We start from the raw sequence: 22,687 nt of genomic DNA, 5'->3' as shown, positions 1-22,687 counted from the left end.
AGCAGAGCGATTATTACGGTCATTGCTAGTGAAGACTGAGCTCTTTATTGTATTGCATCAGCAAATTTTAATAGCATATAACACTTTTATCCATTATTGTGAAGGTGTGGACTTTGCCATAGTGATAGCACATACAATAATACCACACAATTTCTAGTGAAATGAGGTCTGGTCTCGTTTTGTGTTCTAATTGGCTATGTGCTATTTTCTCTGGCCTCTCATTGGCCGGTTGCAGGAAGATGCTGAAGCTGTGTGGTGAGACACAGGAGAAGATGGCTCTGGAGCTCATCCTGTTTGAGTTCACCATTGAGAGAGACGTGGTGGAACCCCTATACGAACTGGCAGAGGTACTTACTGTAGACCATAACAACCATCATCTGTACCATGGTCATGAACGTCACCACTGCAAATGTATCTCACCTACAAAGCTACACAAGCTGTGAGAACATGATTCCTATGACAATTGCCCGTGTGTCTCTATCCAATCTCTCACACTACAGAACAAACCAGAGTAAAGTGTCTTTGTTTTATGATGTGATTTCACTCAGGTGGAAATCCCCAACATCCAGAAACAAAGGAAACATTTAGCAAAACTGGTTTTGGACATGGACTCGGCACGCACAAGGTACGAGCTGCTGACTGACAGTGTGTGTGTGTGTGTGTGTGTGTGTGTGGGTGTCTGTGGCAGTATGTGTGTGAGAGGTGAACGGACCTCTTTACAGCGTTCCACATGAACGTCACTGTTTGATCGCCCATATTTTACAGTGAGGATCTAGGCGTGGCCACATTCTCCACCCCTCAAATACTCACCTCATCATACCCCTTCACCTTATTAATATACACCTCACATTGGCTCTCCTCCTCACCTTGGCTCTCCATGGATCTTCTTTCCTTTACCAAGATGTCCTTTTACAGTCATGCTTCCAGCATAACTCAGTATCTCTCCAATGTCCTTCCCGTATTCAGGACTGTGGCTCAGGGATAGACTGCAACCACAGCCTCTGCCTCTGTGCTGAGTCTGACCCATACATATTACACACACATTAGGGGCCAAGACATTGGGGAAATGTAATGCATTTTCCTCATAGAGCTCCTGCAGTTTCTTCTGCTGACCCAAATGTGTGTCACGTTTTTTCCCCATCACCCTGCTGTGTGCATTGAGCTCCCCTGGCAGCAGTGGACATTATCTCTGCTCTGTGACTCAAACCTTTCAGACACATACAAATAAATCAGAGAGAGAGGGGGAGAGATACTATGGACAAGTGGGTAGGATAGAGAGGAGAGAGAGGAAGGCAGACAGAAGGACAGGCAGGCAGACAGATAGACAGACACAGACAGACTGGGAAGTGAACAAGTGCACACTTAGGGCATAACGATAGAGAATTGGGGAAGCAGCAGATGTCTATATGTTTGCATAGGATGTGTAACCCCCCCTCTTTCCTCCCTCCACCCCTCAGGTTCCACCAGTCCTCCAAGTCTGGTATGTCCAGCAACGTGCAGCCAGGGGCCAAGGGCGAGCACCTCAGGGAAGAGATGGAAGAGGCAGCCAATCGAATGGAGATCTGTCGAGTCAGTCTACATCTCCTTTTCCTCGCTCTCGTTCTCTTTCTAACGCTCCTCAATATGTTTTCTCTGAAATTGCTGTTTATTTTCTGAAGTTATCCTTTTGTATTTTTCCAGGATCAATTATCAGCAGACATGTACAATTTTGTGGCCAAAGAAATTGACTATGCAAGCTACTTTCAGACAGTAAGGACTGAACGGTCTCTCTCTAATAGCACTCACTATGTCTTCATTGAGGTACAAACAGGGACATAGAAAATACACTAATCTCTCTATTTCCCGTCTCTCTCTCTCTCTCTCTCTCTTACTCTCTCTCTATCTATCTATCTCTTACTCTACTCTCTCTCTCTCTCTCTCTCTCTCTCTCTCTCTCTCTCTCTCTCTCTCTCTCTCTCTCTCTCTGTAGTTGATAGAGGTGCAGGCAGAGTACCACAGGAAGTCGTTAGAGCTCCTTCAGAATATTCTGCCTCAGATCAAAGCCCACCAGGGTGAGTCTGTCTGCCCAGTGCCCACCCGGCCCTCACTCATTATTACACACACATTATGCCATCTCTGTCCTCATTCAACCCTGCAGTAGGAGCACTGGTGCACATCTTCTCTCTATTCATCATGGTTGGTCAATTCCGTTTAAATTTAGTCAGTTCTGGAGATGAATAGAAATTAAATTTGTGAATTTGAATTTGAAAAAGGCCATTTCGTTTTTTTTAATGAAGACGTTTCAATTCATGAATGGAATTTCAATTAACTCACATAATTTCTGTAGTTTAAATAGAACTGAACCCAACCCTGATATTCACAATGCACCCATATCTGTGGTTGCAGTATGCTTTTCGTTAACTTTTTATGTATAATTTAAAGTCAATAGGGACTGCTCAGAAGCTATATATATATATGTATGTATGTATGTATGTATGTATGTATGTATGTATGAGGCAACCTTAATAATAATTTGATTAACCTGCTGTGTAACCTTGGTGCTGTGTGTGTTGGGGTTGACAGAGACCTGGGTGGAGAAGCCGTGCTATGGGAAACCCTTAGAGGAGCACCTTGCCCTCAGCGGGCGGGACATTGCCTTCCCCGTCGAAGCCTGTGTCACCATGCTGCTGGAGTGTGGCATGCAGGAAGAGGTCAGTGTGTATTCCACACTATCAGTATGTCTTCCCATTACCAAGTGACAACATACTGATTAGCCTAATCTCCTGTGTCCCTGTCCCATTCCAGGGCCTGTTCAGAGTAGCGCCCTCGGCCTCCAAACTGAAGAAGCTCAAGGCGTCTCTAGACTGTGGGGTGATGGACGTGCAGGAGTACTCTGCAGACCCTCACGCCATCGCAGGTGAGTTGGCAACCCAACACCCCCAAATACCTCACTTCATTTCACTCTGCACTGTATTATCATGGCAGCTGACATTGTCACGGAGATCGTTTCGAATCCTGCCCCTAGTCCGTTTGGGTTATCAAGGGCTCCCTGTCAACCTAAGAACTTCAATTTAGGTCTTGTCTTATACACAGCCTTCTTATGATCCTGGCTGTGTGAGTACCTGTGAATACACAGACCCTGAGTTAGCCTTGAAAAGAATCCTCTCTGAATCCTTTTCCATGTTCATTTCTATTGATTCCATGTCATCCAGGTTGATACACAGAACCAGCACCAAAAGGAAAGCCCATTTGCAACCCTCTCCTGAGGGGAGAGTAGTATCAAATTCAAATCAAATCAGAGAGTAGTACCAAGGCGGATTCATGTCCCACGTCACCCAGTTTAAACACAGCAGAATCAAGTCAACAGCATAGTGCTTTCTAACAAAGTGAATAACATTTTGTAAATGTTTTATTGTCACATACACCGGATAGGTGCAGTGACATCTATTGTTTTACAGGGTCAGCAATAGTAAAGATGCTCCCTGGAGGGATTCAAACTGCTTTGCATTTAATGTGTTTATCGAGTGCAGATAGACACACACTGCCATGCCTACACATACAGTTGAAGTCGGAAGTTTTACATACACTTAGTCATTAAAACCCGTTTTTCAACCACTCCACAAATTTCTTGTTAACAAACTATAGTTTTGGCAAGTTGGTTAGGACATCTACTTTGTGCATGACACAAGTAATTTTTCCAACAATTGTTTACAGACAGATTATTTCACTTATAATTCACTGTATCACAATTCCAGTGGGTCAGAAGTTTACATACACTAAGTTGACTGTGCCTTTAAACAGCTTGGAAAATTCCAGAAAATGATGTCATGGCTTTAGAAGCTTCTGATAGCTCAAATTATGTCAATTAGCCTAATTGGAGGTGTACCTGTAGATGTATTTCAAGGCCTACCTTCAAACTCAGTGCCTCTTTGCTTGCCATCATGGGAAAATCAAAAGAAATCAGCCAAGACCTCAGAAAAAAATGGTAGACCTCCACAAGTCTGGTTCATCCTTGGGAGCAATTTCCAAACGCCTGAAGGTACCACGTTGATCTGTACAAAGAATAGTATGCAAGTATAAACACCATGGAACCACGCAGCCGTCATACCGCTCAGGAAGGAGACTGTTCTGTCTCCTAGAGATGAACATACTTTGGTGCGAAAAGTGCAAATCAATCCCAGAACAATAGCAAAAGACCTTGTGACGATGCTGGAGGAAACAGGTTCAAAAGTATCTATATCCACAGTAAAACGAGTCCTATATCGACACAACCTGAAAGGCCGCTCTCAGCAAGGAAGAAGCCACTGCTCCAAAACCGCCATAAAAAAGCCAGACTATGGTTTGCAACTACACATGGGGACAACGATCATAGTTTTTGGAGAAATGCCTTCTGGTCTGATGAAACAAAAATCGAACTGTTTGGCCATAATGACCATCGTTATGTTTGGAGGAAAAAGGGGGAGGCTTGCAAGCAGAGGAACACCATCCTAACTGTGAAGCATGGGGGTGGCAGCATCATGTTGTGGGGTGCTTTGCTGCAGGAGGGACTGGTGCACTTCACAAAATAGATGGCATCATGAGGATGAAAATTATGTGGTTATATTGAAGCAACATCTCAAGACATCAGTCAGGAAGTTAAAGCTTGGTCGCAAATGGGTCTTCCAAATTGGACAATGATCCCAAGCATACTTCCAAAGTTGTGGCAAAATAGCTTAAGGACAACAAAGTCAAGGTATTGGAGTGGCCATCACAAAACCCTGACCTCAAGCCTATATACAATTTGTGGACAGAACTGAAAATGCGTGTGCGAGCAAGGAGGCCTACAAACCTGACTCAGTTACACCAGCTCTGTCAGGAGGAATGGGCCAAAATTCAATTTTCAATTTATTGTTGAAAGCTTGTGGAAGGCTACCTGAAATGTTTGACCCAAGTTAAACAATTTAAAGGCAATGCTACCAAATACTAATTGAGTGTATGTAAACTTCTGACCCACTGGGAATGTGATGAAAGAAGTAAAAGCTGAAATAAATCATTATATCTACTATTATTCTGACATTTCACATTCTTCAAATAAAGTGGTGATCTAACTGACCACCACTGAACTGACACCACCACTGACACCACTGAACTGGCCACCACTGAACTGACACAACATTTTTACTATGATTAAATGTCAGGAATTGTGAAAAACGGAGTTTAAATGTATTTGGCTAAGGTGTATATAGTCTTCTGACTTCAACTGTACACTCTACAGACAGAATGGTGGCACAGCTGTTGTGGTTTCCTCTGTACCGTCAGAATGCAAGGGACATCCTGAAGTCCTGGCCCATCCTTCACATAAAATACATCCCCAGGAGAAAAAGTTGCATTAGAGACCTACACCCCCCCCCCCCCTTCTCCATCTTTCTGTGTCTGTGTTTTATGACGTGTTTCATCCTTTGGCACTGACGTCTTTAGGCCTGACGTCTTTAGGCCCATTTGACAATTTCTTACTCTCTTACTTCAAGCTCTCCCTCTCATTTTCAAAACACACACCACCCTCATCGTCTCTGTTTATCCATCTAACTTTCACTCACCCTCCTATTGTTTCATCCCAACAGGTGCTTTGAAATCCTACCTACGGGAACTCCCTGAGCCACTGATGACCTTTGAACTTTATGATGAATGGATCCAAGCTTCTAAGTCCGTATCAGTTTGTGATGGTGCCGCCATTAGTTGATGTTTATTCATTGTGTTTGATTCCTACTCTATGCTGCTGATTCTTTATTTACTTGAAAAGTATGAGATCATTGGATGTGGGGTTTCTCTTTCACGCTAAGCTGTTATTTTATGGTTTGTCTGGCAGCATTCAAGACCAGGACAAGAGACTCCAAGCCCTCCTCACAGCCTGCGAGAAGCTACCCCTGGCCAATGGCAACAACTTCAAGTGAGTCGCCCTATCTGTGTTTCGCTTTTTCTCTGTCCCGCACCCATTTCACTCTCTGGTCTTTCTTGGCACTTGCCTGACCATTAAATGATTTCCGTTTCAATCACCTTTCACTGTTTCTATCCTTCGCTACTCATTTCACATCAGCAGTTGCACTGAACTGGTGAAGAGTTCATCATAGCCTTCAAGCAGCCAGAACTGGGTGTGCTTTCTGTGTTTTTCTGTGTTGGCTGCTTGATCAAGGATAGCATCATGGAATATTGGTTGCAGGAGCTTGACGTATGATCAAAAGGAGTGGGAGTAGAGGGTGAAACAGAAATCCAAAGGCTGACAGACTCCGGTGCTTGTCAGTGTCATCGTTGAATCTCACTTCATGGGCTTATTATTTAGGTTGTCTTCTTTTGCGAACACCTGTCAAACCTGTCCTTGTCATACTGGGGTTCTGTCTGAACAATCAGTTCATCTTAGATGAGCCAGAAAACAACAATCTGTAGGATTCAGAGATTTGTCAGCCAATGCAGTATACAGTACATGAATGATCGTGATCGAAAAAAACCATAAACGTATTGTTAGTTTAATTGTTTCTTTTTCAGGTATTTAATCAAATTCCTCGCCAAGTTAGATGACTACCAGGATGACAATAAAATGACTCCTGGGAATATTGCAATAGTCTTGGGTCCCAACCTGCTGTGGACAACGCAGGAAGGGTAGGACCTCACCTATCTTTAACACACTATTTAGTCATACCATAGAGACTATACATCAAGTACCTTTTTTAAAATAATTTCCTGGCCATTGATAGTGACTTAAAGAGATAAAACGGTCCAAATGAAATAATACTCATATCTCCAAGGTTCAAGTTAATAATTGCCAGTTCTGAACAATTGCATTGAATTCACTGTCTGGCAATCGCTCTTCATCAAATTAAACTAACTCCTCCATATCTCTTCCTCTCCATCCATCCAGGAACATTACAGAGATGATGACCACTGTGTCCCTGCAGATTGTAGGCATCATTGAGCCCATCATCCAGCACGCTGACTGGTTCTTCCCTGGAGGTGAGAGAGGACACAGTGTCTGTTCAGCCTCTGTAAGCCAGAACCGCCTATCTCATCCATTAGAATGTAATGTCCCTGTATCACCCTCTGTATGTGGGTAAATGGAAACCGGCACCTGCTCGTACATATACAGTATGACAGTCAGTCATCTTAAGGGGCCGTAGGAGACCTATTCACAATTTTAAGAATCAGTTCTTATAACGGGATACATGTTTATTGTCACAAAAGTAATCGCCTCACCTATCGCTTTCCTCTCTCTCAGAGATTGAGTTTAATGTCACAGGAAACTATGGCAGCCCGGTCCACACCAACCACAACGCCAACTACAGCTCCATGCCCTCTCCGGATATGGACCATTCCGATCGCAAGCACAATGACCAGAGCCGACGTCCGCTCAGTGTGGCCACTGACAATATGATGCTAGAGTTCTATAAGAAGGATGGGTAAGAAGATCCGACTCGTGTTGTACCTGTCTTGCCCTACCTTTTCCATCTCTCTTAAATCCCTCTTTCCGAAGTCAACTACCTAAACGCCTGTCTTCCCTTAATGTTCTTGCTGAACATTCTTAACTGGAACATGAACCATTGGACAACAAGGATTACTAGTGGTATTGGTTATTGCTGTAGAGTTCAGAATTAAGGATAGTTGTGTTGACATGTTAATGGGGACAATGGGCCTTTTGAGGTATGGATGAGCCGATGAAAGCTGATGGCTTGATCGACTAGTGAGAGGTTTGAGTGTTTTGTGAAAGCTATATGCCTTTAGATATAGCATCATGCCACCTTTCCATGTCAATAGTTTTTGTTTCTATAATAATATAACTCTGTACACCCAGTGAAAAGGAGAGCTTAGTAAAGAGTTCAGTCTGGGTGTGAGAGGGGTGGAGAGAATGTCACTAAATTATTCTTCATCTTGGGTGAGAGCGACAGATAGAAATGCACTAAGACAGACAGACAGAACAGGGAGCTCAGAGAAATATGTTGGTATATGGTGGTGCAGTAAGCAGTCTTGTGCTGTACGGAGGATTTGTTTCAAGTCAATCATGTTTTCTCTCTCTTTTCAAATGACCTCCCTGTTCAGCAGACGTCTGAGCCCCTCAGCTCATGGGCCACGTAAACCCAGCCAATTAAACTTGGCGAGGACTGTGTTGGGACCAATCAATAGAGCGCTACTCTCATTAGAAACACACGCCCCTCCAGATAGAGCAGGAAGATCAGGACAAGGAGCATTCGGCCCCCTAGTACAAACTGAGACCAATGAGGAAGTAGCATTCCCAGATTTTATGTCCAAATTCAAATCCATACCTCTGTTATGGTTTTATTAATTCTTTGCCTTTCTCTAAAGCACTATGGGAGATTTCATGCCATGTCCTTGACTGTTTCTTTGCTTGGTGTGTGAGATTGTCATTGATTCCAAAAATATCTGAATATTACCTAGCCTTTAACCATCAATGGTCGTACATTGTTTTTTAAAGTAAACAAGCACATTGACCACTGCTGCAAGTAACTTCCTGTATGTTGGTGTTATTTTGGGGGTATTTATTACGTCGGTGGGGAAACGTTGCCCTATTTGGTTAACTGGCTCACTGGTAGGACATGCTTGGAGCTCATTTGGGAAGGAATATCTTCACCCCTCAAATCCCTCACCTCATACTCTCAGCATGACTTCCATCCCGCATAACCTCCTGCAATCCACGCCTGAAGGCTCGACCTGGTGATCCTCCATCTTGGGATCCGAATCCTGACCCGACTGCTCCCCCAGTTGCTTTGATACACACTACATGTCGTGATGCTTTGAATCAATTAACAGAGGTTCTCATGATCCTTACCTTTTATTGTGATGTTTTTGTCCTACCAAGCAGCGTTAGGAAAATTCAAAGGTACTGTACTTACTCTGTTCTTCTCTCTGTTTACTCTTGTCTGAACTGCCTGTGGAAAGAAAGCCTCTCTCTGTCGTCATGTGTCTGTCAGTATTCCAGTATTCCAGTCATGATTATTCTATCGTCCAAATGACACACTTGTAATCCTATAGTTCAGCGTTCCCTACAGAGTGCTGTGTGTACAATGTTATCACACTGTGTGGTTTATTTACTTAAAATGCATCTTTGCAATTGCTGGCATTAGATGTACTCGTCTGATTTGCTTTGACAAGTACTAATGGCAATAACAGGTGCCACCAGTTGTTTGTCACACAGCGACCAACCATACATACACCCACACTGTGACACATTATTACAAATGTCTCCTTTCCCTAGTGTTTCTATGCATATTGTTCGGTAAGGAGTGTCCTGACGATTGTGAGTACTACAGGATGAGGCTCCCTGGGCTTGGCTGACCTCTGACCACTTTATTTGATTGACTGTGTGTCTCTGTCCCACTGCAGCATGGGGGTCAGGGTGATGGACACTTCTTGGGTGTCGCGCAGGGGATCGTCGTCAGTGCGTAAAACCTCCTCCACACCCCCGAGTATGCAACCCCCCCCCCCTCCCTCAGACGCTCTCATACCTGAGCAGGGGGAGCTCTCTGCGTCCCCCTCACCAACACCTCCTCCCGCTGGCAGCGACCGTGCCAGGTAAGGCTGTTGTGCCCCCCCTCTCCAATTTACCCCAATCCTCGCGTCCTGAAACTAACATCGACACGGCGTTGTCTACTTTTTCTGTTTACGTCTTCTAATTCTCTTTCCATTGCATCGTCTTCACCTTTCTGTGAACCAACGCCCAGTTTCATCTCAAACTTGGTTTGACCTTGTGTGATGTTGTTTTCATTGTGGTTGATTGTCCTTGTGTTTGATCTTCAGAGTTTCTAGAGCAAAGAAAAGGGTCACCTCATCACAGAGGTAGCTTGCCATGTACATGTTTTTCCTTTCTATCTATCAGAACAAGTTTCATTAACACTGATCATGGACTAAAGGAGCCTTACATTACTCCTTATAGTCCAAGGGCAATTACACGTTCTGCTTAAAGACGATTTGTCTCTGGAAGCCAAAACAGCCAAATACTCCATCTGAACTGAATCGATTCTCAATTGCGGAACGGTCTTAGAAACATAAATCCCTCTACTTTCATGTCACATCAAAATAATTTCACAAATGCTAAATACATACTTACTGTTTTAACTGGTTTTAACACAGTTGCAGCCGACAGTATTTTTCAGTGACAACACGTTTGTGGCTTCAGTCTTCCGTTTACACACAAGTGTTCGGAGATGCAGATAGCTTATTAGCACACCCCTCTGTCTTTCGTCTGTTTTCCGTAAACAAGCGATGTCACATGGAAATATGGCCGTGTGGGAACTCTAAACCTATAAAGGTGTAATTTAACCTTTTGTTTTTTGAAAAACATTTCTTGCTGATATGAAAGATACGTCCTTATGTTTCCTGAACCATACCACGAGTGATGCGTGTCAACGTTTAGAGCAACCATTGGGGACTCGTAAACAAAAATTCCCTGGTCACAGCCTCCCGAGTGGCGCAGAGGTCTAAGGCACTGGTGCTTGAGGCGTCACTACAGACCCTAGTTCAATCCCAGGCTGTGTCACACCCGGCCGAGACCGGGAGACCCATGAGGCGGTGCACAATAGGCCCAGCGTCGTCCGGGTTAGGGGAGGGTTTGGCCGGGCCGAGATTTCCTTGTCCCATCGTGCTCTAGCGACTCCTTGTGGCGGGCCGGGCGCCTGCAAGCTGACTTCGTTCGCCAGCTGGATGGTGTTACCTCCGACACATTGGTGCGGTTGGCTTCTGGGTTAAGCGAGCAGTGTTTCAAGAAGCAGTGCGGCTTGACAGAGTGGTGTTTCGGAGGATGCATTGCTCTCGATCTTCACCTCTCCTGAGTCCGTAGGGGAGTTGCAGCGATGGGACAATTGGATTACACGAAATTGTGGAGAAAAAGGGGTAAAAGTATATATAATAATAAAAAATATATATAATAGTAATAATTCCTGTTCAGAAGATACGATCGTCAATAGGAGCTAAGGCAGTTAGCGTCTATGAATGGGGTATGCTCATGTAAGATGGGGGGAAAAAAGTATTGCATTTGTCAAGCAGTTTTAGGATTTGTGCTGAATGAATATACTGTATGGCATGGCCTGTATTAATGTTTTTCCTTTGCTCTTTTTTTCTTTTCAATTTTTCAATTTCCTTAGACCTCTCTCCTCACCCTCTTAATACGTCTCTGTTCAACGTTGGTTGACTAATTCCTTCCCTGATATAAAAACCCGCACTTGTTCTCCTTCACACTTAACTGCACTGGTTATTGAGTGTTCACGAACATGCCAGAATGGCCCACTGGACTTCCTCACATACAGTATAATTTTTTATACAATGCTTTTCGTTCCACAACAAGAACGTGCCAATATTGGCCTCTTCCTGACTCAGAACAATTCAATTCCCTGTGAAATCATTTACATTTTTATCATTGCAGCTCCGATGATGCGTCATCCACTTGGTCGGACTCCTGTTATGCCTACCCCTCTCCGGAGGAGGAGAGGCCCCCTCCCCCTTACCCCTCTTCTTTCTCTTCTTCCTATTGCTACCCACCTCCTCACCATTTCTACCCCCGAGCACCGCAGTGCGCGCGCCCTGTCGCCCCCGGTCCCGAGTCCGTGCCCCCCGGGCCGTCTCCCCCACCTCCCCCACGCTGGTCTAACTACAGCCCTCACCCACTGCCCCCTCCTCGTGCCCCTCTCCCTCTCCCTCCCCACAGCAGCTTGATATTAACTCTAACCCCAAGCCCAGCTCCCTGCACCTGCCCAAACAGAATTCCCTGGCCGAAGCTCTGCATGCGTCCCCACCGTCAGAAACTAACGTCTCCCCCATCTACATCAAAACCCCCCTCGTGCTAACCCGACACGACCCGTCCCTCGTTCCCCAGACCCCTAACTTCCCCCTGTCCACACCTCTACCGTGGGCCGCCTGTGCCTGTAGCCGAGAGAGAGGAGCCAAGCTGACTGGGTAAATACTATGCCACATCGTCCGGCCACTCCTAGAACCTGGACACAAACTCAGTCTTCGTAACACACACAGGCCTGAGTGGCTCATAATGACAAGATGAGAGAGGGATATTGGGAGACAAACGGGAGAGTGAGAGAGAGGGAGCTGCCTCCAATATGCCAACATCCTGTTTTATACATTTTGTTAATTTTCTCATTCTGTTCTATTGGAGCGTTTTAGTACCTTATTTTATAGAAGGATGTTGCCAAGCAACAAACAATATTCAAAGCTCTCAGCGATAGCAGAATATAGTGGGTGTTAATGAGTCATTTTAGTGGGCCCAGTTGGCCTTGGATGGTAGTTGGCTAGTTTTGTTTTTGAATAGGAATTGGATTTAGAGTGACTAAGTGAAAAATATGGATGGGCTGGGCATGATTCCTAACCCATCATTGGCTTTACATCAACAGCCATAAGGAATGCCTCATTGGATAGCTCCACCCCAACTCCAAATCCCTCCAGTCCCGATCACCCATCCTCATCTGCTGTCAATAGGAGGGGGAATTTGGGGCTGGGAGAGCTGTCACTCCCATCCTATTATAAACTGGTTAGGTTTTTTCCTTCAAGCTCTGTACCCATTGGCATTCTGGCTGCATAGTTCCATAAAAGGCATCAAAAATCTATTAAGCCTACAGGCTTGGGCTTGGATTTTTTGGGGTTTATGCTCCACTGCAATATAGCTGGTAGTGCGTATACTTGCAGTAGTGAAAGTGGTCACTCAGATTATTTGACGTTGAACTACAGGGATTTTCATTCCTATGGATGTCATGACATGTGCAGGAATAAGGTCAATATATTCATCCTGATTGGCAATTGTTAGCTACATGGCGTTCACTGCTTACTGACAGGCAGTGAACACGGACACACACACACACACACACACACACACACACACACACACACACACACACACACACACACACACAGTCTCACACACACACACACTACCTGAAGAAGATGCTATGAAAAAATTACATATTGTTGTTCATATATCCTTTTCGCCTCCCCAGTACTCTGATGAACAAGGAGCTCTCTCCAGTGATTGGACAGAAGGGCTTCCAGGGAACAGCACCCTCTGGTGGGCCATCACAGCCCTCTTCTGAACATAGCCCTCACACCCTGAGAAGAGGTACTGATGGAAGGTTGTGTGTGTGTCTGTTTGTGCGTGCGTGGCGTGCGTATGCATGTTGAGAGAGACTGTGCTATGTACAAAGCAGCCAGAGTGTTTTGTTTTGGCTTGTCACCTCTCAATTACAATCTGTGTTGCTTTTCTCTCACACTTGGCATTCTGTCTGGTCTCTCCACAGCTAAAAAGCTGGCCCCCATCCCACCTAAGCACTACTCTCAGTCTGGGGGAATGTCTGACCAGTCCACGGGTCAGCCCTCTCCAGTCAGCCTGTCCCCCACCCCTCCTAGTACCCCTTCCCCGTATGGCTTTGGCTACCCTCAGGGCTACGCCACCATCGGCTCTCCGGGACAGGCCCAGACCGCCACCCTCTCCTCCCCTCCCTCGCTAGCCGGCACCCTCACCAAGGCCAGGCCCACTCCCAAGCCTCCCAGGCAGAGGCCCAGCCTGCCCCCACCGCAGCCCCCCAGCACCCCTGGCTCCAGCCCCCAGCCCCTGGAGCACAGTGGTGTCCTGCTGGATGGATTGTCTCCTGGGGAGAGCATGTCCACAGGTAAATGCTTCAATGCAGTTTCTACACACTAGGAGCCCGCTTATACACTCTCATCTCTGGTAAAGGTGGAGCGTCTCATTCTCCAGTGTGCCTGACAGCATTTTAATCATAGAATTAATTTAATAGGATCTCTGTGGTTTTAATGTGAACTCTTTTCTGTCATTTTTTAAATGACTGATACTTTTTGTGTAAAACTGCTGGGAACAGGTTCAAAGATTCTAATCAATATCTCTTGTTCTTCCATATTTTTCATTATTTTGTCTACTATTATCGTCTGCCTACAGCGGTATGAGGCGAATGGTTCAATATGGGCTAAATGTGAAAGGGCCTTTTAGGGTAAGCAGGAATTCCAGTACTGTACTCGCCCTCCCGCCCCTCCAACCAACAAACCGTCCGCCATCCTGGCTCACTGTGGAGCTGCATGGCTCCAGCTCTCTGTATATACCTGTATACATGACGTCTCATATGTATATATCTATATATCTCTGAATTGTCCAGTCCACCACTAACCAATTTCGTTGCCCTTTGCATGGTGGCTGAGACTGGCGCGATGCATGGCTTGTGGATATGTCTGAAAGACCGTCCACTGACTCCACTTCACACAGAAGATTGACGTCATTTTACTATCCCAAGAAGCTTTCTTTACTGTTCTTCCCCCGAAACCATGCCACATCCCACCGCTGTCCCCTTGCTTACACTCTGCAAAGTACAAAGTCACCCCCCCCCCCCCCCACACACACTTCCTGTTGTCCACTCACTGGTTGTTGTCCATTTCAAGTGTTACACAATGGATGTCATCATTCTCACATGACTGTGAGATCAAAGATAAAGTATTAATGTTTGTGGTGACTGCACTGGACACTGTTGGGGAATTGTTGTTATCCACACCTCGAACAAGTGCTCTTTCTTCACATGAAATTTGCAGTATTACAAACCTACCCCGAGCACCTCCCTGCTGTGTGTAATGCATCATTCAGCATTGACTTAATCATGTCTGGTAACAGACTTATTCTAAGCAACCCTTATTTTCTCTATCTCTTATTTTCTTTCCTCTTCTCATGTTGATCTTTGACCACTCAGACTCTTTCTGCAACCTGGATATCCCCATCATCAACGTGGAACTGGATGGCATCTTCGATGAGCCTAAGATGGTCCCCTACAGGAACTCAGTGGCGGTGGTCCAGCCTACCCCCAAGACAGAGTCAGAGGAAGAGTCTGAGAGCACGATACTATGACATCACGAATTTCCACCCCCAGCCCTACTATTCCAGCCTGTTCCCAGGACCCGTTCTCTGACCTTTGACCCAATGGGACTCACTCCAGACCTCACCTCCACCCATAGAGACCAAACACCGGGTTCAGCCCTGTAAAACAAAGTTAATCTTATAACCTGAAATATATATGAATACAGAAAATACATACAGTATATCCACATCCAGAGAGTTTCTCTCTGAGACTGTGGGGGGAGGAACTTTTGATACACAGAATCGGACACAATGCTTTGTTTTTATGTTGACTGGATTCCTTTGATTCTGTCTGTGGTGCATTCAATTTTAAGAATTTTCTTTTTCAACAATAGTTTATTTTTCTTTCCTTTTGGCTTATTTGAGTCATTTGCAATATTGCCTCTAACTTCACATACAAGACATGAAAACTATTTGCTCGGTGGAATGGATTCTACTCTTGTGAGTGTAGTAGTAAAGGAAAGGGACAGTAGATTTCTGATTTCCTCTCCCTGTCACCAAGTCTATAGCATTCCTTTTGATGCCATCCTAAACCATTCCTCGTACTTTGAGATCACTGGCAACCCCTTGTTTCTTCCTGGCTGAATGTGTGTTCGTGAATTGTGTGATGTGTTTGGAAATGTGCTGCATCATTAAGTGGCGAGTTCTGCCATAGAAAATATATATGGTACTGCAAGACCAGTTTGAGTTTGAATCCCCAATCACACTCTTCAAAGGGAGATTAAGATTGCATTTGGCTGTTAGAAGGGAAGTTAAATCTGGGTAATATAGTATTTACTATTTAAAATGACTGTTTATACTGTACATTTCAGAGTATATTATATTAACAGTGATACAAGAGATATTATATGTGTCATATAATATAAGAATACAACCATAGGTATACAGATATAGAATTATAAATACGATATACAGATATTCTAGCATGTACTTAATTGTACATTATCATAGGAGAGGCTGTAGAGGGAATGGGACATAGAAACATAACAAACAGAATAATTCTATATAAAAGGAATGGAATGCTGAAAAGTGAGTATGAGTGGAATGTGCAGGGTGGGACTATACCGCCTCTCTGCACTCAGCCTCAGCTTCTTTAATGAGCGCCCTGAGAGCCTTATCTGGCAAGAGCCTGTCACTGGGGAGCCTGCTCAGCTGTTTGAAAGCCAATATTGAAAACTTTTTTGTTAGAGCAAGTGTGTATATGAGTCCGGTCCTGTATGTGTGGGTGTTATCCGGAATATAGATACATTTCTTCTGGTGCGTGTGTTTATATTCTATCACACAGGGAATAAGAATAGTGTATTCATTGAAAATATATGGCGGTTACTGTTTCAGTCCCCTATACCCCCATCTTTAGTAAGAGGAATCCACCATATAAAGGATTTGATGATGAGGAATGTGATACTTTGTGCTGAAAGTATTTATACCGATGATTACGGTGCAGATGAGTATGATTGACATCCACAACACATAATAGCAATGTTCCAAACTGATGATCCAGTGATGAGGTTCAAAGGTGAGGGGCCCGTCCATGACCAACACAAACCTATGGTCTCCTTAGAAACATTCCATCCATAACACTGATTAGTGTTGGAAGCCACAACAAACGCTGCTCTTTCATGCACTTACGTTCAAGTGCTATATATTTTATCCATCACAACACTATTGTAAATACTGAAGCCTCTGTGTATGTGTGTATATAAAAAGGCGAGAGGATGAAATATATACAGTACCATGTAAACGTTTGGACAAATCTACTCATTCAAGGGCTTTTCTTTATTTTGACTATTTTCTACATTGTAGAATAATAGTGAAGACCTCAAAACTATGAAATAGCACATATGGAATCATGTAGTAACCAAAAAAGTGTTAAACAAATCAAAGTATCCTCCCTTTGCCTTGATGACAGCTTTGCACACTCTTGGAAAGAATGTAAAATCTAAAATGTATTTTGATTTGTTTAACACTTTATTGGTTACTACATGATTCCAAAGTAGGTAGTAGGAGTAGGTGTGCCCAAACTTTTGACTGGTACTGTATATATTTCATCCTCTCGCCTTTTTATATACACACATGTATACAGTTGAAGTCGGAAGTTTACATCCATTTAAACTCAGTTTTTCACAACCTGACAATTAATCCTAGTGAAAATTCCCTGTCTTAGGTCAGTTAGGATCACCACTTTATTTTAAGAATGTGAAATGTCAGAATAATAGTAGAGAATGATTTATTTCAGCTTTTATTTCTTTCATCACATTCCCAGTGGGTCAGAAGTTTACATACACTCAATTAGTATTTGGTAGCGTTGCCTTTAAATTGTTTAACTTGGGTCAAACGTTTCAGGTAGCCTTCCACAAGCTTCCCACAATAGTTTGGGTGAATTTTGGCCCATTCCTCCTGACAGAGCTGGTGTAACGGAGTCAGGTTTGTAGGCCTCCTTGCTCGCACACACTTTTTCAGTTCTGCCCACAAATTGTACTGTATATAGGCTTGAGGTCAGGGCTTTGTGATGGCCACTCCAATACCTTGACTTTGTTGTCCTTAAGCCATTTTGCCGCAACTTTGGAAGTATGCTTGCGGTCATTGTCCATTTGGAATACCCATTTGCGACCAAGCTTTAACTTCCTGACTGATGTCTTGAGATGTTGCTTCAATATATCCACATCATTTTCTACCTCATGATGCCATCTATGTTGTGAAGTGCACCAGTCCCTCCTGCAGCAAAGCACCCCCACAACATGATGCTGCCACCCCGTGCTTCATGGTTGGGATGGTGTTCTTCGGCTTGCAAGCCTCCCCCTTTTTCCTCCAAACATAACGATGGTCATTATGGCCAAACAGTTCTATTTTTGTTTCATCAGACCAGGGGACATTTCTCCAAAAAGCATGATCTTTCTTTGTCCCCATATGCACTTGCAAACCGTAGTCTGGCTTTTTTATGGCGGTTTTGGAGGAGTGGCTTCTTCCTTGCTGAGCAACCTTTCAGGTTATGTCAATATAGGACTAGTTTTACTGTGGATATAGATAATTTTGTACCTGTTTCCTCCAGCATCGTCACAAGGTCCTTTGCTGTTGTTTTGGGATTGATTTGTACTTTTCACACCAAAATAAATTAATCTCTAGGAGACAAAACACGTCTCCTTCCTGAGCGGTATGACGGCTGCGTGGTCCCATGGTGTTTATACTTGCGTACTAATGTTTGTACAGATGAACGTGGTATCTTCAGGCATTTGGAAATTGCTCCCAAGGATGAATCAGACTTGTGGAGGTCAATTAGCCTATCAGAAGCTTCTATAGTTATGAATAATTTTCTTGAATTTTCCAAGCTGTTTAGCCAAAGTAACAAAGCCTACCATCAGTAACACACTACGCCGCCAGGGACTCAAATCCTGCAGTGCCAGACGTGTCCCCCTGCTTAAGCCAGTACATGTCCAGGCCCGTCTGAAGTTTGCTAGAGAGCATTTGGATGAGCCAGAAGAAGATTGGGAGAATGTCATATGGTCAGATGAAACCAAAATATAACTTTTTGGTAAAAACTCAACTCATCATGTTTGGAGGACAAAGAATGCTGAGTTGCATCCAAAGAACACCATACCTACTGTGAAGCATGGGGGTGGAAACATCATGCTTTGGGGCTGTTTTTCTGCAAAGGGACCAGGACAACTGATCCGTGTAAAGGAAAGAATGAATGGGGCCATGTATCGTGAGATTTTGAGTGAAAACCTCCTTCCATCAGCAAGGGCATTGAAGATGAAACGTGGCTGGGTCTTTCAGCATGACAATGATCCCAAACACACCGCTCGGGCAATGAAGGAGTGGCTTCGTAAGAAGCATTTCAAGGTCCTGGAGTGGCCTAGCCAGTCTCCAGATCTCAACCCCATAGAACATCTTTGGAGGGAGTTGAAAGTCCGTGTTACTCAGCAACAGCCCCAACACATCACTGCTCTAGAGGAGATCTGCATGGAGGAATGGGCCAAAATACCAGCAACAGTGTGTGAAAACCTTGTGAAGACTTACAGAAAACATTTGACCTCTGTCATTGCCAACAAAGGGTATATAACAAAGTATTGAGATAAACTTTTGTTATTGACCAAATACTTATTTTCCACCATAATTTGAAAATAAATTCATTAAAAATCCAACAATGTGATTTTCTGGATTTTTGTTTCTCATTTTGTCTGTCATAGTTGAAGTGTACCTATGATGAAAATTACAGGCCTCTCTCGTCTTGTGAAGTGGGAGTACTTGCACAATTGGTGGCTGACTAAATACTTTTTTGCCCCACTGTATATATACACAGTGAAGGAAAAAAGTATTTGAACCCCTGCTGATTTTGTACGTTTGCCCACTGACAAAGAAATGATCAGTCTATAACAGTGAGAGAGATAGAATAACAACAAAAAAAACTGAAAAACGCATGTCAAAAATGTTATAAATTGATTTGCATTTTAATGAGGGAAATAAGTATTTGACCCCTCTCAATCAGAAAGATTTGTGGCTACCAGGTGTCTTTTATACAGGTAACGAGATTAGATTAGGAGCACACTCTTAAAGGGAGTGCTCCTAATCTCAGTTTGTTACCTGTATAAAAGACACCTGTCCACAGAAACAATCAATCAGATTCCAAGCTCTCCACCATGGCCAAGACCAAAGAGCTCTCCAAGGATGTCAGGGACAAGATTGTAGACCTACACAAGGCTGGAATGGGCTACAAGAACATCACCAAGCAGCTTGGTGAGAAGGTGACAACAGTTGGTGCGATTATTCGCAAATGGAAGAAACACAAAAGAACTGTCAATCTACCTCGGCCTGGGGCTCCATGCAAGATCTCACCTCGTGGAGTTGCAATGATCATGAGAACGGTGAGGAATCAGCCCAGAACTACATCTTGTCAATGGAGGATCTTGTCAATGATCGCAAGGCAGCTGGGACCATAGTCACCAAGAAAACAATTGGAAACACACTACGCCGTGAAGGACTGAAATCCTGCAGCGCCCGCAAGGAATCCCCCTGCTCAAGAAAGCACATATACATGCCCGTCTAAAGTTTGCCAATGAACATCTGAATGATTCAGAGGACAACTGGGTGAAAGTGTTGTGGTCAGATGAGACCAAAATGGAGCTCTTTGACATCAACTCAACTCGCCGTGTTTGGAGGAGGAGGAATGTTGCCTATGACCCCAAGAACACCATCCCCACCGTCAAACATGGAGGTGGAAACATTATACTTTGGGTGGGGTTTTCTGCTAAGGAGACAGGACAACTTCACCGCATCAAAGGGACGATGGACGGGACCATGTACCGTCAAATCTTGGGTGAGGACCTCCTTCCCTCAGCCAGGGCATTTGAAAATGGGTCGTGGATGGGTATTCCAGCATGACAATGACCCAAAACACACGGCCAAGACAACAAAGGTGACTCAGGAAGAAGCACATTAAGGTCCTGGAGTGGCCTAGCCAGTCTCCAGACCTTAATCCCATAGAACATCTGTGGAGGGAGCTGAAGGTTCGAGTTGCCAAACGTCAGCCTCCAAACCTTAATGACTTGGAGAAGATCTGCAAAGAGTAGTGGGACAAAGTCCCTCCTGAGATGTGTGCAAACCTGGTGGCCAACTACAAGAAACATCTGACCTCTGTGATTGCCAACAAGGGTTTTGCCACCAAGTACTAAGTCATGTTTTGCAGAGGGGTCAAATACTTATTTCCCTCATTAAAATGCAAATCAATTTATAACATTTTTGACATGCGTCTTTCTGGATTTTTTGTTGTTATTCTGTCTCTCACTGTTCAAATAAACCTACCATTAAAAATTATAGACGGATCATTTCTTTGTCAGTGGGCAAACGTACAAAATCAGCAGGGGATCAAATACTCACAAGCTTTATACAGTACAGTAATTGTAATAGCAGTGACATTGTTTCAAGGTTAAATCTATTTTAGAGGAATGTTAGATTAAAAGTGCCGAGTCATCAGCCTAGAGCTAATTGATACAGTATGTCTAAACGGAAAGTGCTGCATCACAGTGTGCAGCAAGTCTCCACTAGTCCATAAGCTTGACCAGTAGAGCTATTATAAGGGATGTTTTCATGATTGTCAATTGGTAAGTAAAACGAGGACCACCATCCCTCGAGGCAAAAACCAGTTGAGTCAACATAGTTTCCTAGTTATTCCAACCTTACATACAGTACAGAGTATATTCCCCAGTGGAGAATACTAATATTATCCCCTGAAAGTAATACAGTTCACCCAATGCTTACTAGACAGTTCCAGAACAAAAAGTTTGAATTTCTAAACGATAAAACAAAGTGCAATTACAGTATTTATGAACAGAGAAACCTCAAAGATTAAGAGGGTCCCATGTTTTTTTACTGTTTATACTGATGTTTTTTTGCTTTTGTCTTAATTCTGCCTGTAGTGATGCAACAAACGCTAATCATGCCATATTATTTTGAGGAATTCAAAAAATATATAATATAGACAAAATTGCATTTACATTATTGAAAGCTGTTCTTACAATTTGGATGTGCTGAAGTGAATGGCCAGTTCTGTGTCTATCTGGACGTTTGTCGGTGGTGATAATGTGCTGTTCTGTGGCTGTTCTGTTCATGAGTAATGGTTTGTACATATTGATTGAAAACACAACTTTATTAACATCCGAAATCCTGTCTATCAAGGGCAGTAGTTGGTGAGAGAGATTCCACAGAATATTTCCACTGTTACAGTTTTTTTAAACATGCCCTTTGAGTTACTGTAAGATAAAAACATGTTTTTTCAATGAATAGGAGGAATGTACTAGTGACTATTTGGACTGTTTGCCTCAGGTTGCTTTAAGGGGGAATTCTCTGTGTTGTGGATGTAGTTTTAACAGGGTGGACAGGTGTTTGGCCGTGATGTGAACAGGCTTGGGGATTATGACTAGACATTGTTCTATGTGTGAAAATCAGCAGCATGATTTTTCATCATGCTTGTGAAATTTGTCTTATCTTTGGTCCTATTTACCTGTGCTTGTCATATTTATTTTTATATGTGAAAAGAAAAAAGAGCCTTGCAATGCAGGTAGAATTATTCCGTTTTGCCCTATGATCAGTTTATCAGTCCACAGTTCTTGTATTGCATTTTGCTCCTACTTCCATCCTGTCAATCAACTATTCACTCAGCAGAGTCAAATAAATATGATGGAGGCTACTGTACATCTAAGCATGACTTAATAATTGCCAAACTGAATTACTTTATGCAACTTGGAGACAATATAGCATCTAACTATTAGCGTTTTTGCCTAATGAGTCAAGACAGAATGACACTGAATGGATGACTTTTTATTTTTGTCTGTAAACATGGAATGTTATTCTCTGAGGATAACCTTTATATCGGCATAAATCAATCCAATTATCCATCAGATGAACAAATCCTCCTGATTTATATTAGGCAAAACAAAGATACATTGGCCAATCAGGCAAGCCTGAAAAAGTGTGAGATATAACACACCTGGTTTGCCTGTATGAACATTTGCAAATGATGACACAGTGGTGCATGCAGCTATTGTTTGGTAAGCAAGTACATCTTCATGAATGTGTTTGCATAGTTCTGTTCAAATAATACAAGGGGGCCAAAATAAAAGGGAAGGTTTGATGATCCAGAGACATTGTTTTTAGATATAAAAAGGCCCTAATGTACATGTCAACTGCGGTGACATTGGGGACACTGAAATAAGACATACCCTCTCCCAGTCAGAGCAGAACACTTGCTGTGGACAGGTACTGTAAGATTGGAAACAATCCTCGTCAGAATGTTAAAACTATTAAAAACATTTTTTTGTATGA

At 43.5% G+C, this 22,687-nt stretch overlaps 1 protein-coding gene across 1 annotated transcript; it reads left to right on the top strand.

Annotated features, from left to right (window-relative positions):
* The first annotated feature begins 235 nt into the window (after window positions 1-235).
* Window positions 236-22,687, top strand: LOC115143906 (rho GTPase-activating protein 44-like). The gene is given in 19 exon segments (XM_029684363.2): window positions 236-347; window positions 549-625; window positions 1,458-1,569; window positions 1,681-1,749; window positions 1,970-2,051; window positions 2,563-2,690; window positions 2,785-2,896; window positions 5,580-5,661; window positions 5,825-5,905; window positions 6,499-6,612; window positions 6,872-6,963; window positions 7,226-7,406; window positions 8,822-8,842; window positions 9,346-9,534; window positions 11,381-11,628; window positions 11,631-11,910; window positions 12,957-13,075; window positions 13,254-13,625; window positions 14,706-22,687. Coding segments are annotated over 19 exon segments (2,622 nt in total). The 5' UTR covers window positions 236-239; the 3' UTR covers window positions 14,861-22,687.

The sequence above is a fragment of the Oncorhynchus nerka genome, linkage group LG16 (genome assembly GCF_034236695.1).
Source record: "Oncorhynchus nerka isolate Pitt River linkage group LG16, Oner_Uvic_2.0, whole genome shotgun sequence".
NCBI classification, from domain to species: domain Eukaryota; kingdom Metazoa; phylum Chordata; class Actinopteri; order Salmoniformes; family Salmonidae; genus Oncorhynchus; species Oncorhynchus nerka.
This window is presented reverse-complemented; position numbering and strand designations above follow the sequence as displayed.